This window comes from Adiantum capillus-veneris, chromosome 13 (genome assembly GCF_014529385.1).
Source record: "Adiantum capillus-veneris isolate H3 chromosome 13, ASM1452938v2, whole genome shotgun sequence".
NCBI classification, from domain to species: Eukaryota; Viridiplantae; Streptophyta; class Polypodiopsida; order Polypodiales; family Pteridaceae; genus Adiantum; species Adiantum capillus-veneris.
This window is the reverse complement of record NC_140943.1, coordinates 137,623,936-137,642,025: the sequence shown is the minus strand read 5'-3', so window position 1 is coordinate 137,642,025 and position 18,090 is coordinate 137,623,936. Positions and strand designations below refer to the sequence as shown.

The 18,090-nt window shown below is 46.3% G+C and overlaps 1 protein-coding gene and 1 pseudogene across 2 annotated transcripts in view; one reads left to right on the top strand and one right to left on the bottom strand.

The window, feature by feature from the left end:
- LOC147444937 (tRNA dimethylallyltransferase 9-like) overlaps positions 1 to 18,090 on the top strand; it is a 152,399-nt gene that overhangs the window by 69,846 nt on the left and 64,463 nt on the right. For both annotated transcript variants that reach the window (XM_086527440.1, XM_086527439.1), the window contains exon 7: positions 9,617 to 9,711. In XM_086527440.1, the coding sequence (XP_086383566.1) occupies positions 9,617 to 9,711 (95 nt within the window). The remainder of the gene's footprint in view (positions 1 to 9,616; positions 9,712 to 18,090) is intronic.
- Positions 12,344 to 13,005, bottom strand: LOC147444938 (uncharacterized; annotated as a pseudogene).

The following is an 18,090-nucleotide window of genomic DNA, read 5'->3' as shown; positions in this document are numbered from 1 at the left end:
ACAGCAGTAGCCAACTGGGTCCTGAATATATCATCATTCGTATGTGGTGGTCTTGAGGACTCAACCCACTTTATGTGTCTGTTGACCCTGCGGAGAGGAAACCTCTTCAGTCGCATCATCTGGTCTATCAGCCATAATTGCAATTCCCTGTGTCTGGTCTATGATCCCCTGTGTCTTCAAGCCCAAAACTGACCAAGGCTCACTTCTATGGGAAAAAGTGATTTAATCCCGTCGATGGAACCATGAAACTGGCCTGTTCAATCCAAAAAGGGCGGTAGACTTTACTTCAAACCTTGATTTAGCTTTCACCCATTATTAGTCGTCTATTATACCTGCGCTATAGTGACACAAGAGAGGGGAAAGGGATACAGATGCTAGAATGCACCTGCATGAGAAGACCGACACCAGATTGGCCCCTAACTTAGGCGCCCCTTTTCAGTATTTCTTTATTGTTCAAAAGAGAGAATAAACGCTGTGGATCCCTACAAGCTGCCCCGCACAAACTCGGCTGAATTTCAACTGTTTCGGCCCGATTTCGGCAGCATAATTGTACTAGGACCCCTCACAGTCAGTATTCCCACGCATTGACTGACTTTCCCGACGCATACGGGTACTTTGCAAAACCTGGCGAGAATCTGCAGCACGCTGAATTCTCTGTTTTCAGCCCTGAAAATGCGCCAGATCGCCTGTACAGCGGTCCCCTTGCGTCCCCGAACCTCCTGGGGGTATTAGGGTCCGTTTAGGGCCAAAACCCTAAACCTGCAAAAATACACAGCAGGCTGTAATTTACTGTTTCGGGCTCCGTTTCGCGTGCCGGTCGCATCCGTAGCAAGTCCTTGAGCTCCCGCACCTGTAGGGCTACTTGCCCTTTGAATCGGACGAGATTTCTGGCGTGAAACCTCTCCGAATTCACCTGTACCTGCGGGGGGATTAGCCGCTAGCTAATCCAGTACCTGTGCAAGAGGCTCTTGCCTCGGCAATCGCGCATGAACCCACACAACTGTACATTGGTCAAATGAAAAGCCCACTAGAGGGGCATAACATACTGCCAAAGGGGAGAGAGAGGGTAGTGCGTAGCGTGCAGGGCATCACTCCTGGCACCGCACTGTACATAGGAGGGAAAGCAAGCACTCCATAGCTCTTAACCTGTGACAAAAACTGAAAATGAGCCTCTCCCAGCTTAAAAATCCGCACCCATTTTTCTGCATGAGGAAAGTGCACCAGAATGTGCCACTTGGCGCATTTACAAGCATTTTCTCGTTTCGGGGTTGCTGCCTAAAAATCTCCCAACCGGTCGCCCAATTGACTTCACGGCAATGTAAGAAAATGTTCTCCTTGTCATTCCGGAGGTAATGACGTCAACACATTTTCAGCTCCCAAAATAGCAGTTCCCTAAATTTTAGGAGATACTGCCATTGTATCTTTCTAGGTCATCCGACCCTCTTTGTACACTGCGGCCATATCCAGAACTGAAATGTAGCCTCTGTAGCAAAGGATTTCACTTTGGCTAGTCAATGACCCCACTTTGGCTAACCATAGTCTTTGTCCAACCTTAGTGCTCTCTTACCCTCAAGGTTGGACTCCCTCTGGACAGTTCCACACTAGTTATGCAATGCAGGGCAGTTAGATTTCCCGAGGGGGTGTTTCCAAAAAGTGAAAGTAAATAGATAATAAGAAAGAAATCAACAAAAAGGATAGATAGTAGTCACATGCTGGTGACGCCAACGCATGCAAGAGTTGGTCCTACAGGTACTCACCTCGAAACACGAGTCGGGCAAAGATGTTGGTGGTTCATCAAGTGGTGCAAGCCGAGATTCGGACTCCAACAACCCCGTCACCGAGAAGTTGACATTTAGGAAGTATGACGGTAAGATGGATGCTAATGTTATTCATTCTTGGTTGCATCAATTTAATGCTTATTTTGCGACAACTAAGAAGACAGGAAATAGCAAAGTTTTGACGACAGCCATGTATCTTGCCGGTGGTACCATTAATTAGTATCAAGCATGGCATTTTGGCCGCGCACCTAGAGGAAGCCAAGGTAGGCGTGCCCCTTTCTTTCAGTTGGGCCGACTTTCAAGACAAGCTCAAGGTGGGGTTCTTGCCACCTCAGTACATAGCGCGGTTAATTGGTGTAATCTTAAGCAGAACGATACTCTTGTCATGTCTTTTTATAACCGTGTTTTGCAGCTTTGCACCCAATTATGCAAATCGGATGCGAAGCGCAAAGAGGCTTTTCTGTTCGGGTTGAACGACTATATCAGGTTTGATGTCGAAGTCCTCGACCCCGTAGATCTCAACAAGGCGGTAGCGATTGCTCTCGCACAGGAGATGAAGCACAATAAGGGAAAGCCTAAGGAGAACAAGTCTTCGCAAAGTACCTCTTAGACTTTTTAGAACCCTCAGAACAGTAAGAATGGTAACTCTTCTGTGGTGCCTCTACTGAGATTCTGTGAAGCTAACCCTCCCCTGAATCTCGAAAAACATGGGGGGCGCTGTCTGCGAGGAAGCCCTAACGGCAATGAGCATCTCCAAGCACGTGAAGGCCCCCATCCATCTGGGAGTTGTGACCTCAAGAGGGGTGTGCCACTCACTTGGTATAGCCTATGTAATATCCTGACACATGCTCTGCACCCTCCTCATGCCTCGTAGTTGGATTCTTTGAATCTCCTCGAGAAGGTGTGAAAACTGTAGCCAGTCACTAAACGTGTAGGCTCGACCCTCTGCCATCGGACCCCAAGAAACATGAGGCATGTTGCCAACCAAGTGGCCTCTGTGTGTGTTAACCATGGGGTTCCAAACTAGAGGCTGTCTCAAGAGCTGCTCCATGCAAGTGGGCTGGTGTTGCTCCAAGCCACTCCTCAGCTGCTCCCAAGACCAACAGACTCCCAGCAAAGCGGTCCTCCCAACTCTTGCTCAGGTCGACCCGACGCATCTCTGGAAAAATCCACCTGATGGTGGGCGGGCTCCAAGGGCCACCAATATGAGGGACTCGAGCACGAAACCGATGTAGCAACATCTCCTTCCAAGGCTCCTCATTTGGAAGAAGTCCTATGATCACCAACTTCCCAAGGAGGGCTATGCTCTGCCATGCTGGGTCAATAATCCCTAGTCCTCCTTGAGAACATGGTAAGGTGATGACTTGCCAGGACACTTTGGCCCTGACTAACTGGGTGCCATGCCCTGACCACAAAATATTCTTGATCAGCCTCTTCAGCTGGTTGATACAGGAACTCCAGAAAATCGAACAAGACGCGATGACATAGTAGTCAACAGCACCTGGTTGGCCACTACCACTCTCTTAGCCAAAGAGAGCCGTGCAGAACTCCAATGCAGCAACTTCCTCCTAATGGATAGGAGGAGGGGGGTAGTGTGCTGCTCTGGAGACAAATCCAGGCCTACTTGACTGACCGGATATCGTACAGAAGTCCTTTGGGGGATCCACCTGAAGCCCTCGCCCGGCCACCAATCAGGCGTAGGAGCATTGCCAGCCAAGAAAGCCACAATCTTTCTCCACTTGATCAATGCCCCTGACACACAACAAAACACCTCAAGAGCCTACTTACATCTGTGCAGATTGGCCTCATGCCCCTCCAAGTCCAAGCCTAAGTCAACAAACTCAGAGTCAAGCAACTCATCTCCCTTAATATGGAGCTCTAGACCACGCAAACCAACCTCCTGTGAAGTCAGAAATTTGCTCATCGCCTCGGCATAGAGGAGAAAAAGGAAGGGGGTAAGAGGGAAACCCTATCTAACCGAGTGCGTGAGCATGAAGCGTTCCCCTCTTCCCCCTGCCAAGAGCGCCTTATTCTGTGCGCATTTGTAGAGAACTGACACCCCTCTAATCCAAGCATCTGAGAAGCCCATCCTGCGTAGAGTGTCCTCTAGGAAATCCCTGTCAACTCTATCGTAAGCCTTCTCAAAGTCGAGAAGGAGTATCACAGGATCCTCTCTTCGGAGACGGGCGAGGGCTGGCACCTCCCCCTTGACAAAACCCGTCCAAGTCCCATGTATAATGCTCTCAAGTAGTGGCTGAATTCTTGAACTCAGAGCCTTTGCTAAGATTTTGTAAGCTGAGTTGAGAATAGTGATGGGTTGCCACTTTTCAAATCTCATCCAAGGAACCCCCTCCTTGGGAATCAGGTTTCTTGTTTGCCATCAAAGATGGAAAACTTTACGCTTTGGCTTCCTTCCTTACTGGAATCAATTCTAAAAAAAAAATTGTATGAGGGAGATTATTATGTCTGTGTTCACAAGCATTTCCAAATCCAAGTCCCTTATCTCGCATATGCATAGCACAAATGATTACTTGCTTCGTCTTCATGATTTTCATAATGAGCATCAAAGAAACCTCGCCTTTCTTGAAAGGAACACAAATCATCAGCTGCTGCAAGGAAACAGATTCTCTCTCCATAAATTTGTTTGACCCTATCTTGAGTCGAGACTTTTGCCTTTCTCGTTCTGCTGCAGCCAATCTTTCTTAAGTCGCCCTTGCCAAAAGCTGTGGATTGGTTGCCTTCCATTGCTCTTTTAGACATAGTTACCAGGAATGGGAAACCGGAACGGGGAACGCGGAACGGCAACTGCCACAAAATGCCATTCCCTGTTACAGGTACTCACGTTTGAAACACGGAACGGGGATTCGGAACGGGAACTTAGAATGGGAACGGGGAACGAAGATCTGCAAATGGCCATTCCCTGTTACTATGCTTTTAGATCCTTTGCTGGAATGAACTTTGAAAGCTTTGGATCCTTGGTAGCAACAAGAAAATGTTGCATGAGTTGCATGGTTTTTGTTTTACCTACTTCTTCATCATCCGCCTCAAAGAACACATCCTCTACAAGATCCTTCTCTTTGTTGTCGTTTCCGAGCTCTACTTCTTAATTGTTGTTCTCCTCTTCACTTTCATGAGAGGTAGACTCTAAAACCATCGAGCTCTGCTATTGTGGGAAGGATTGGATTGTTCGTAGAAAAACAATCAACTGAGCTTGCCCCAAAGGTGTGAGGCCTTAGTGATGCCTCCCCTTTTTGCTAATGAAAAAGGAGAGTTTTTTTAAAAATTACACAAATTTTACTATTATTTAAATGGTGGATAGAGGTAGTGGACAATTATTAGGCTCAGAGAATGTCCCCTTCTCACTAGATTTAGCAAAACTAAAGCCTGGCATTTCTCCTAGTTCCCACACTCACACCTGCACATCCCTTTTGTAAATCCCTTGTCTCCATCTCCAAGCCCCCCTTGTAGGAAAGATCCTCCTCTGCTCCCGAACTCCCTCGATAGCAGTCCCCACGTCTCCATCTCCAAGCTCGCTATGGCAATGGAGGCGCCCCCTCGTAGCAAAGATCCTCCTCTGCTCTTGAGGCAAGCCTCTTGCCCCTCGCCTACCAAGGTCCAACTCTCGGGCACAGGGTCTGCGTCCTTGCGTCAACGATTGGAACGAGATAGCAACTCTCCTTCTGCGCTGACTGCCCCACATGCTTCTTGCTTATCATTAGCCAGCAAGCCCATGCTATCTTCTGTGCATGTACTGTCCATTTGCCTTCCTTCCCCTATGTGCCCTCTTGCTTGTGCCCCTCCCTTTGTATGCGCACACAGTTCAACTGTCGACCGCATGAGAAAAAGAGAGACGTCCACCTCTCGCTCAGGGATTGTCCCTCTCAATTCCTGACACGAGATAGAGAGAGGAAGCTTTGGGGGGGGGGGGGAAGAGAGAGAGAGAGAGAGAGAGAGAGAGGATATGCAAGCATGCCAACATGCTCTGCTCCTGCAAGGGGTAGTCCTTGATCACTAGACAGCTGTGAGCACTCTGTGAGCAGCACCATGTGCAACCAGATTGCGCAAGATGGCACTGATCGCGTGGGAGAGGAAATTTTTTGCCGACTGATTCATAGGACAATATATGAGAGAGAGAGAGAGAGAGAGAGAGAGAGAGAGAGAGAGAGATTCCGCTTGTACCCGGGGCTCCCCTGCAGAGGAGCGCGAGCTCTACAATGTGCACATGATGTCACGTCGCCTCTGCACCCCTCATCAACCTGACACAAGACATTAAACAAAAATCTACCTCCTCTCTCTCTCTCTCTCTCTCCCCACCACGTGCCTTGTCGACTTTCTTTTCATTTAGAAGGGAGGGCATCTCCTAAGGATATGGAGGTTCCATTCTATCTAATGAAACACAAAAAAAACATTTGCGGCACTTGCTGCAAAATGTGAAACTAATTAAAATAAAAAGAAGGTTACAAACTTGGCTTCAAAGGAAGGAAAGAGGCAATCTCAAATTTTAAAAAAATTAAACTAATTTCCTATGAGAATATGTTGAGCGAATCTTGCAATTGCAAAGCAAATGACTAAGGTCCAACACATGTCTCCATCAGCCCGTGCGCACATCCCTTGGCCCCCCTATTGCATGGTGCTCCCTCCCACCATTGTCCTGCTTTCCATCGCCATCTGCGACTTGTTCTGTAGAACCTAGGATTTGCGCCATGGCAGCACGTCAACCCCATCCCCAACTTGGTTTCTAGAACCCAAGATTGCCTCCTCACATATCCCCGAACTTGCTCATCACCCTTGTCTGATCTATACCATCGCTTCACCTCATCCCCACACTTGACTTGTTTGGACAATGCATGCGTTTATCTCACACACACGTCCTCCGGCACCACCGGCACCACTTGCTAATCGCCCAGGTCTGCTCACATGAACAAGCTGAAAATAGCCAAAAATATTTCCCTATCTCTCTGCGTCGTGCTGACACAAGGACTCTCTCTCTCTCTCCCCCCCAATCCATGTTGCACGGAGGTGGAACAAGAGCTGAGAGAGAGAGAGAGAGAGAGAGAGAGAGAGAGAGAGAGAGAGAGAGAGAGAGAGAGAGAGAGAGAAGAAGAAGAAGAAGAAGAGAATTTTAACGTCGTAGGAAACTATCCCAAGAGACCTTAAAGATCTATCCGACGAGGAGAGTTGAACTCAAGACCTGTTATTCAAGAGGGAAATGGCATAATCAATTTGCCACACTTGTGAGAGAGAGAGAGAGAGAGAGAGAGAGAGAGAGAGAGAGAGAGAGAGAGAAATGAAATGAAATGTTATATTAATGTCTTCAAAAGGCCAGAGTGACCTATGAGACCAAACTGATACAAAAGTGGTGAATCTGTTACAATGTCTGAAAAATGTGAAAGTGTGAAAATAAATGCGAAAAACTAAATACAAAGTATTAGGTAAACTTCTTAGGAGCATTCTGGGTGGCTAGAATGCTTCTAATCCTTTGTTGTAGTCTCCTCCGGTGAAGTGTGCTTCTGCATCTCGGTCGTGGTCGTCTCGATTTCCTAAGCTCAATCGCCCTGTCAATGAGGGTGCCTTTGGTATGAATGTGGGTACTCCTTTGTGCTCGCTGCTGGCCTCTTGCTTCTCCTTCCATTCCTGCTTCTCTCGATCCGAAGAAATCTGTGATCTGCCTCTGAGGCTGTAGTGCTCTTTGGCTGAGAGAGAGAGAGAGAGAGAGAGAGAGAGAGAGAGAGACAGGGGTGTTTAGTCCGCTCTTGTTGGTCTATCTTTCTTGGCGGGCTCGTGCTGACACACAACACCTCTGTCTCTCGTTTTTTCCCTCAAACATATGCGAGCATCTCAGTAGATTCCTTAATAAGCCCATTTCCTTCCATTGCTGCTCTCAAGGGCAGGCCTTGTGATTTTATCACTTTTTTTTCTCTTGTTGTATGTAAAGAATAGACGGTGAATCACAATAGCACACTTCAATGAGAGAGAGAGAGAGAGAGAGAGAGAGAGAGAGAGAGAGGTAGAGTTCCTTCCCTTGAAGCATTGGCCTGCAAGACGAGCACCCTCGAAGGGTATTTCTTTTATATTGCAAATGATGGCCAATACAAATTATTGTCACAAGTGCCTAAGGCCTTCTTGATCTTCACAAGAGCTCAAGGTCTTCTTGAACTTCACAAGTGCTCAAGCCTTCTTCATCTTCAAGAAAGCTGAAAGCCTTGGTCCTCTTCACAAATGCTCAAAGAGATTGCCCAAAAACTGACGCTTTTTACAAATGCCCCGAAGAGGTCTTTATATAGGTACTAGCGTAGCCTTATGGGTGCCCTTGACCCTTGCCTTATCACTTGTCGGACCTTGGCTTTTCATTTGTCCAATCCCTTGGCTTATAAAAAGAAGGGCACCCCAATTTTTAGAGCTGGTTTGTATTATACGCCCCACTTTTAGGGCTCATTTGTGATGGTGATGATCATATTTCCAAGTCTAATGAGTTAGAACCGGAAGAAGTAGAGGAAGTTCCCATCCCCGATCTGGAAGAGGTTGAACCTGCACGGTTGACACTTGTTTCCTATAGCTAAGTGTCATCATGAGATGATTCTTTTAATGCCATGCCATTTCCAATATAACATCTCATCCCTCCAAAGGCATGATGTGAAAGTTTTTGTGTCCAATATACCCTTGGACATGCAAATGGAGTTTGCCTAACCGCCACATCATGCCTTGGTGCTGCCAAAGCTGCATTTTTCTGTGGTCTCATCTCCTCAAGCTTTAATTCAAACGTGGTGCTAGTTTTGGTTTCTGATTTGTGCCACACCACTGCACAGAATTGAAATGACACTTTAATCTGCAAATGTTTCACTTCAAACAACAGGTAAAAGGTACAGGAGAGGCATAGTTTTTGTTGAGACGTGCTGGCCCTGGTGGTATCTCTTTATTTCAACAGTTCACAAAGGCTCTTTGGGGCACAGCGACTCACCCAATCTGTTCTGTGTTACATTGGGAACGCATGCCACACTTTCATAAAAGATAAAACTGTTAAAATCAGTTTAGTGAAAAAAATAACATGTAGCTTCAAAAGCTTTTGCGTATAAAAGCAGCCATGATCCTGTCCGTACAGCCTATGATGTCATTACTTGTGCATGTGGTCTGCACAGCCTCCCATGCCAACACCGTCTGTACAGCCCTATCTGTACTGCCGTGTTGCCACGTCAACATTACGTGATAGGTTTCTTTCTTATCAATGTGCAGGAAGTGTATAGTCTATTTTTCTGGAGGGTTAGATCTCTGTTATTGTGAGAACGATGCGTTTATGTGATCGTGTTTTCAGCACATTGAAAGTGGCAGTCCGTCGTCTGCAGCCTCATGCTCTAGTTTTTTCCTTTTTGGGGGTTGTCAGCATAAACAGATGCTCAGCCTTCAGGAAAAAATTCATTTCAGAGTCCAAATGTGGAGATGGATGTCTGAGAGGTTGGCACTTCGGTGACTAGGAAAATGTGGGGATCATTACCAGACAAACTTTGCATCTTTGGTATGCTGCAGTTTCTTCCGTTCTAGTGTCATTTATATGGTTGTAATTGAGTTCTGTGCGTGTCAAATATAGTACTTAATGTCATTATCTAGTACAGAAAAAAAAGAAGGGATATACACCCCCTGCCCATGGTACACTCATGCCTGCACCACACACGCACCTGAACACTATCTGTGTGTCAATTGATTTGAGAGGAATGACTTTATCTATGCTCTTGAGAGTTAAGAAAACCTATTGCACATGGAATTTAGTGTTTGAAAGACCTTAGGTTTTCTTTATCGTACTGTAATTTATGTGACTGTGACCTGTAACTTTTATTGGAATACAGGGGAGTTGGGGCTGCTAAGGGAGGCTTCATGGTTACTAGATCTTGGAATCTTACCAAACACATCTCCTGCTTCTCGAGCAATTGGTTACCGCCAAGTATGTTGAGTATTCTCCTTGTTTTGAAATTCTGAGGAAACCTCCAATTTACATCAAGTGTTTTGGAGTTTATTGTGTATGCAATGTCACTATAAAATTTAAGTCAAATGTTGTCAATAGGAGCTATTGATAACTTGTATGCTAACTCATATTACAAACGATCCTATCGTCTCACAGTAACAGTCATTGTGTGTATTTTCTTGGCAAACAGTTTAACAAACTGATAACGTTTTTTTGACGCAGTTTATATGTGGAAGTATGTTTGAGGTTCTTCTGAGTTCTTGTAATTAGCTTCTTGATATGGTGGATAGGAGTGAAGTCCAATTGTCCCTACTTGTTGGATCTTTACCCATGCAAATTGTTTGTCTCCAGGACGTAAGAGCACCTTAAAAACATTATTGATCTACAAAAGACAGAAGCACAGGTGTAATTCCCTAAAATGATGACGTAGTAGATGTCTAGCAGATTTGGTTGAAGGGATTTTAGTTTTGTGTGTGTGTGTGTGGGGGGGGGGGGGGGGGGGGGTATATATTGATGCATAGCTCTACTCCCACCATTGGGCACTGATGATGTTAGTGGGGACGTCATAATACTTTGAAAGGATGGTGGTAGTAGCTCTTAGTTATAATCCCCTAAAATGATAACTTATTTGGTTGAATTAGTTTTATTTTTCAGATACATTTATTTAAGCTTGACCTGTCCAAGAAAAGTATCATCAACTGGTGCTAGACCTTGCTTAATTTTTGGAGAGTAGTATGCAACTAGGGAGATGCTTGCATGCATTGCATTGCTTGTGCTACAGATCTTGGGCTACTGTGTTTACTATGTATTGCAAGCTTTTGTATCCCATTCTGCAGCATTTGTTTGTGCCACCTTGCAACATTGGCCTCCCCTAATTCTAGCTAGGCTTTTGACATAGTCATAATCAGACAATCAATCTCACCCTTATAGTTTGAGACCTTGTTCAAATCATTTTATGCAACCTTGTGTTACATTGCGATTTGATAAGAGGGGAAAAGTGGTTACACCATGGAATAGCAAGTATAGAGGAGGAAGTGGTCCTTGAAACAAACCTTCCACTTCATCTAATCCTTCTTTGTGCCCTAATTCCTTTAGGGGTAGCTTATCCAAAGGGTTGAGAGATGTGCTGAGAAAAAAAAAAATAATGCCCATGTTTTTTTTTTTTTTTTGGTGGAAGACTTAAAAAAGCCTTCAAATTCAAAATGTGATGATATCACTGGTTTGCTCTACCCATGGTCCATGTTATCTAAAAAATGTGGTGATATGGACAAATAAGAGAACTTCAACCCCAATTAATTTAGCAAGGTATAGTTAAATTAAAATAAGATCAAGCTTAAAGCACTTTAGATTAGGACCTTTGATAAGAATCCTGCTCTGATACCATGTTAAGAATATATATATATATAGATAGATAGATAGATAGATAGATAGAGAGAGAGAGACCCTAACCTTAATCTTTGAAACCCTAAATGTTGCTAAATTAGCTTTATTTGACTAAAAAGTAATTCTAAATGAATTATTGGAATTTTAAGTGAGGGTTTTTTCCCCTGGAGACATCCAAGTACACATATTCCTAGTATGTCATTCAGAGAAATGACGGGAGCACTGAGAACGGGAATATCTGTAAGGCCACGAGGAACAGGTACTTTTGATGCGTCACATTGGATGGGTGACAAGGAGCATCGGGAAGAAGTATTCGAGCATCCGGGAACAGACATCTTTGATGCGTCATAGGATGGGTGACATAGAGCATCGCAAAGGAGATTGTACTGTCAGTTCGGTAGGAAAGGACTAGGTGATGGATATTCTTGATGCGTCACATGGTGGGTGACGGGGGTATGGGAAAGGGAATATTCCGAAGTCGGGAGGAAATTTCGAACTGTGTTAGAATTGTGCACAAGGATGAGCAAGCATTTGAATGAAGATGGGTTCATAGTAAACTTTGAGGAAAAACAGATACTTTCTAAGAAAGCGGGTTGCTTTTCAGGAAAGCAGATGCCTTCGTGCGAGGAAGTCTATGTTTTTCTCTGTTTCAGCCCATAAACGTCATAGACGGGGCTATGTACGAGAAGGAACCCAAGAGCACACTTCTTATGTGTTGTAGTGCGGATAATGTGTCGTGCTCTCTACAGTGTGGGTGCCCCTCAGTGCAATGTGCGTGACAATCTCACTCAAACAAATGGAAACTCTCTCAAACAAAATGAAACACAGAAACAATGGATAACAACAGAGACACAACAATGGACCAGAACATGTGGACTCGACTAGCTCAAAGAACCATGTACAGACTCTGGCGTGGCAGCACACTCAGCTCCAGCCCAGGACTCACAGGTACAAATGGGGTGTCGAGGCTCAGAGAGGGTGGGTAGGGGCGAGAGGAAGTGAGGGCGTGGGTAGGGGCGAGGGGAAGTGAGGGGGAGGGTAGGGGCGAATCCTAACTGGGCTGGGGCGAGACAATTGGATAGGGGCGAATCCAGGTAGATTGGATAGGGGCAAGCCAAATTGGGCTGGGGCGAGACCAGTGGATAGGGGCGAGAGGGGGTGGGCTGGGGCGAGAGGGTGATCTAGACTAGTGGCTAATTAGCATGAAAGGAAAACGAGATTCAAACACTTGAACAGGCATTCCATCACACAACTAAAAGGACCTTGGTTTGAAGCTTCTACTTGCTAAAACATGATCAAATACTGACCAAACGATATTTGAATGTAGCTATCTGGTGTAGTGTGTATGAAGGCATGTCTTCAATTCGACTTACCGACTCCATTGCTAGCTCATGTTCAAGCTGCCCACGTGTAGCCTTCATCACTACATTGAACTCCGTGTATGAAGCACGCATGGCAAGCCACAAAGTATCCATAACTTTGAATGCCACTCAATACAGCAACTCGAAGGCCATCTCGTCTTCAGCAAGAATTCTCAAGAAACAAACTGCAGCCCAAGACCTCGGCTTTCTTGACCAAAGGTCAAGCATTTGAATCAGCATAAAGGTGATGTTCACACCAGCAACTGCGAACGGATACTCCCACGCTGCTCTTCTACCTCCTTTCTTGTACAACAGCTGCTGAAATGTTTTCGGGTATCGTTTTGGAGAAGAACAACAAATTCTCGAGAGAGATAAATCCTCCACCTCTGAAGTCTGTGGATGGGTCAGTCCCTTGCCGCCCGATATCTTTCCATTGACTGGAAACAAAGCCATTCAAGTGTGAGTTGGGAAAAGCAGCAGACCATAATTCCTTCAATACCTCACACAAGATCAAAAGGAAAGACTTCATAGACTTCAATTGCGTGTAGAGACTGTTTTTGATAGCTGTCGTTCTGATCACTTCCACAAAGGGAGCATCTGAGTGATCAATCTCTGTGACCTTTACACTTGCCATTGGCTGAGGTGGCTCATTGGGCTCGGCTACTGTAAGAACTTTGGAAGATGGAGGTGGGATATTCTCAGGCAAAGAGTGAACAGATACCCCATAACAAGGCATAGATTGGGTAGCTTCCAACCACTCTAGCAGGTCTTCATCTGACCCATCAGGAGGGACCGGCTGCTCCAAGTCAGGGCTGGACTCTACTGACAAAGAGCTATGCTGAACGACCGGATCCATACCTCCTTCGAGACGAATTTGTTGCATTGGAGAGCCAGGAGTATGTATCCACATGGCGTCGTTTTCCCAGTCGTGAAGTGCTTTCGTATGTCGCAACCATGGCCTACCAATCAGCAAGGGATAACCTCCCTCTACCCGGGGAAGATTAACTACCACAAAATCCAAGTTAAAAGTGAAATCTTGTACTTTCAGAGGCATCTTGTCAACTATGCCCACTGGGTAGACTGTTCTTTGATCGGCCAATGTAACAGTGAAAGGAGCAGGTTGGGTAGGCTTTAGACCTAAGGCCATCATAGTGAATTCGGGCATCAAATTGATTCCAGATCCACCATCAACGATGACGCCGGATAGCTGGTGCCCAAGAATAGATACAATGAGACGAGGACTTTTATAATCGGTGAGGGGAGCAGTTGGATAGGAAATCAAATAAGACTCTGAGGGCTGTACAGGGAGGTGCCCGCCACTAGGCCCAGCCCCCGGGTACAGAGACTGAATGACTGACAGGGTGTCACTTCTAAGTGTTGCGTCGAGCCTTAGCATGTCGTATAGTGACACCTACTGAAAAGTATTTTTCAAGATGGCTTCTGCTGTGGGCTTGTCGCCTTCGAATTGGGCTTCCTTTGGGACCTTAATTTGTTCCAAGTCAGCCACTGCTTCCAAGAAGGCTCCATCAATGTCAGATAACAGGGAAGTTGGTTTGCTCTGAGCAACTTTGAAGGACTCGTCCTTTGGGTCAGGTAGACCAGATTGAGGAAGTGGGAACTGGCGAGGTGGACCTGTGGGCAGATTGAGACCAAGAGTTGCTCTTTGTGCCCGAGTAAGGACACCAACAGGCTCCTCTACTTGCAGTGGCTTAACCACATGAGTAGCAGGTGATGGTTGAGGCACGGTGTTCACAGTAATCAAGTTTATCTTCGGGAAGGTGAAATCTTGCTGGTTCTGAGTCGAGCCTGAACACGCGGATGCCCTTTGTGTGGGACAATCCTTACTGTAGTGATCCTTCGAATCAGGGCAATGACGACAAGGAGGGGACCCCTCAGGTAAAGGACACTTGCTCTGATAATGCCCATATTCTCCGCATCTGTAGCAGAGTATGGGCCGATTGGAAGGACGAAACGGGGGACGAGGTGGTTGCTGCATGGAGTTGGAGGCTGAAGTGTAGAAGCTCTGAGGGGTCGAGGTGGCATTAGCATTATAAAAACTTTGAGTCGGGAAAGTACTTGACATACCTTGGACAGTAGGGGTATTGAGCAAAGGTGGCATGTAGTTGGGATGGCCGTAGTGGAAAACCATGTTGAATGCTGGTGCTAACCCTTGTTGGAGTGTAGGACCAAGACTTTGCTGTATTTTGTGCAATCCCTTTATATAGTAGCAATCCTTATCTTCATGACCCGATTTTTCGCAGAAGTGGCAATAAGAGCGAAGGGGACAGTCCTGTGGAGGGTGTCCTGGAGAGCGGCATGAACTACACCATACCATAGCCTTAGTCTCTTGCTGAGACCTGAGCTCTTCTAACTCTCTTTTAAGTTGATCATAAGCCTCTTGATGTGGAGGCTTCTCCTGTCTGAGAGAGAAGGATCTCTCTTCTTGAAGGGCCCGCTGTAACTTTAGGGCTTCCAGTTCCCTTCGTAAAGAAGTCAAGGGGTCTGTTGGATTGTCCACGAGTACAGGGGCAGTATCTAACATAGGAGAGTCAGTGAACTGCATTCTTGCTCCCTCTATTCTAGTAGCAGTAGCAACAAAGTCTTCCAGACTGGCTTCAGGACGGAGGCTTTCTCTGAGCTTTTGTTGAGAAGTCTTAGGCAGAGCTTTCTCTACCCACTTCTTCACCATGAATTCCCTTGGTTGCTGAGGCAGCTTGACGATTAGGGACTTTGTTCTGGTCATGAGCTCTGCAAATGTCTCCTTGGGCTGGAGCAACAGGTTGGCCAACTCATCTAGAATCTTCTCTTGATAATCCCCTGGTTGGAAAGCTTCATAGAACTGTTGTCTTAACATGGTCCAAGTAGTAAAGTGGTTTTCAGCAAACTGACTGTACCATTTATCTGCAAGACCATCCAAGGTGGACGGAAAGAGCACCAGGTATGCCTCTTCTCTGTTGAGGCCACGATCTCTGCAAAGAGAGGCAAACCTCCGAGCATGGTCGTCTGCATCTTCTGTGGAGAGACCTTTAAAGGTAGGGAACTTGATGTTCACCTTTGCCATAACACTTGTGAGCTCCTCCTTGGCCTTTTGCTCCTGAGTCTGTTGCTCACTAGCTTGCTGTAACAAAATGGGGGAGAGCCTTACCGGAGAAGGTGACCTGGAGGATGTAGAACCGGTCAAAGGAATGGAGGTAGCCGTATGAGTAGGTATGGGTGATGGGGTTAATATGCTTCTACTGGGCACCAAGGGTTGACGCCGTCTGTGGTAGTACTTCAAAGGACTCAGTAGTGCACTTTGACGCTCCAATGACCTCCTTGTATGTGTCATGCAGTAACCACCAACCCCACCAAGCTTTGGGCAAGAAGACCTTCACTTGGGCAAGACAACCTTCACTTGGCTGAACATTGGTCTAGACTCTACTAGACCAGGGCGAGTGACTAGACCACCTGGCCTTGACCAGAACGACGAAGGACTAGACCAGGGACGAGAAGGACTAGACCAGGACGAGGACTGGGTGGACCAGGGCGAGAGAGGACCAGACCAACAAGGCGAGAGACTAGACCAGCTAGATTAAGCTGTCAAGGGTGAAACTGGACCAGACCAACAGGCTGCACAGGCGAAGAGAAGAAACCAGCTACTCAACAGAGTGAGACTTCAATTGAGGTCCCACCGTGATCGCCAAAATGAGAGCACTTGTAGCGCGGATAATGTGTCGTGCTCTCTACAGTGTGGGTGCCCCTCAGTACAATGTGCGTGACAATCTCACTCAAACAAATGGAAACTCTCTCAAACAGAATGAAACACAGAAACAATGGATAACAACAGAGACACAATAGTGGACCAGAACATGTGGACTCGACTAGCTCAAAGAACCATGTACAGACTCTGGCATGGCAGCACACTCAGCTCCAGCCCAGGACTCACAGGTACAAATGGGGTGTCGAGGCTCAGATGTGCAGGGATGGTGAAGACGTGCTCTGTGTATAGACTCACTGCTCTCTAGAACGATGCTCGAACAAAGGTGAAGAAGATGATCCCAATGACCCACCGCTACTACTCCTATGTACCACCATAGAGAGCCACCAATGGCTCATAAATGTCAGCCATGTGGTGACCTGGCCACGAGGTCCACTAGACCATAGTCGGTACCTGCCACGTGTCACCCCCAGCCCAGAGGGTCCGTCCAGTGTGAACCAGACCAACTGTACTAACTGTGTCCTGTGAAAGTGACACTGTAGCCTGCTACATGTGTGTAGGATTGGAAGAGAGGATTCTCTCCGGTGAGAATTCTTCTCCGGAATTTCTTTTCGAGAACCGAGTTGCGTTTCGAATGTCCAGACTTCGAAGGTAACGTATTCTCATGTTATGATCTTCGAGTGTTTGTTTGCAGGTGTACTTTCTCTTCGTAATGGAGGAGCAGAGGAAGGCATAAACCTCTGTAGGAGAAAAGTGCTCTGAGGAACTAGAGCCAGATCAGCCCAAGGGTTTCGAACCCGAGGTTGGGAAGTAGATTCACGAATCTGAGAGTGATAGACCCTCGAGTTGTGATCAAGAACTTGAGATTCCCAAGGAAGGACTTCGCGTCCAGGAAAACAGAGTTATTCTAGGATGAGGACTTTGGGAGCAGAGTCGGGAAAGAGTTGCAGGGATACCATGCCCTGAGTCTGGAAGGTGAGATCCACAGGCAAGAACCTTGGTTCTCGAGGATTTGGAATAAGGAACAAAAGTTCCTTGGAATAGGGTGCTGCTCTTGGATTAGGAAGCGGAGAGTTCCAAGAACCATCGAGTCATATTCTAGAACGAACATGGTAATACGTTCGGTTCAAGTGCTTGTGTAGACTTCTTCCCAATAAGAAAGATACTTTTTGCGTTTGGTGGGAGTGGGGACCAGCCCATCTTTTGGTCCCCAATACTCTCTCTCTCTCTCTCTCTCTCTCTCTCTCTCTCTCCTCCCCCCCCCCCCCCCCCCCCCCCCCCCCCCCCCCCCTTCTGGCTAAAAACAGTAGTCGACCAGCTATCTCTCTCTCTCTTCTCTATCTAGAACTACCACCAACTCTCTCTCTCTCTCTCTCTCTCTCTCTCTCTCTCTCTCTCTCTCTCTCTCATGGGTCTCTCGCCACTTCTTCTTTGTTGTTTTTAGGGTTTCAAAATTGCCTTTTGGCTGTTTTTAGGGTTTCGTCACTGTTTTTTTGCTGTTTTTAGGATTTTGACATTGTTTTTTTAGGGTTTCGTCACTGTTTTTTGCTGTTTTTTAGGGTTTCATCACCGTTTCTTGCTGTTTTTTAGGGTTTTGCCACTGCTTTTTGTTGGTTTTTAGGGTTTCAGATCTGTGTTTTGCTGTTTTTAAAGGTTTTACAAGTGTTCTTGCTGTTTTTTAGGGTTACTTTTATTTTTTTGTTGTTTTAGACTCTCTCTCTCTCAATCATGGGAAGCGTTGACGAAGTGCCAATGGCTTTCTCCACGTGTAAGAAGACATTCATCGCCGGCCGTCCACAAAGCCTCTTTCATGTGGACAGGAAAAAGGATATTGGCAATAGAGAAGGAAATGAGAGAATGGAGAAACGAAGTTGAAGAGTGGAGAAAGGAGAGGAGTACTATTCTTCAAAGATGGAC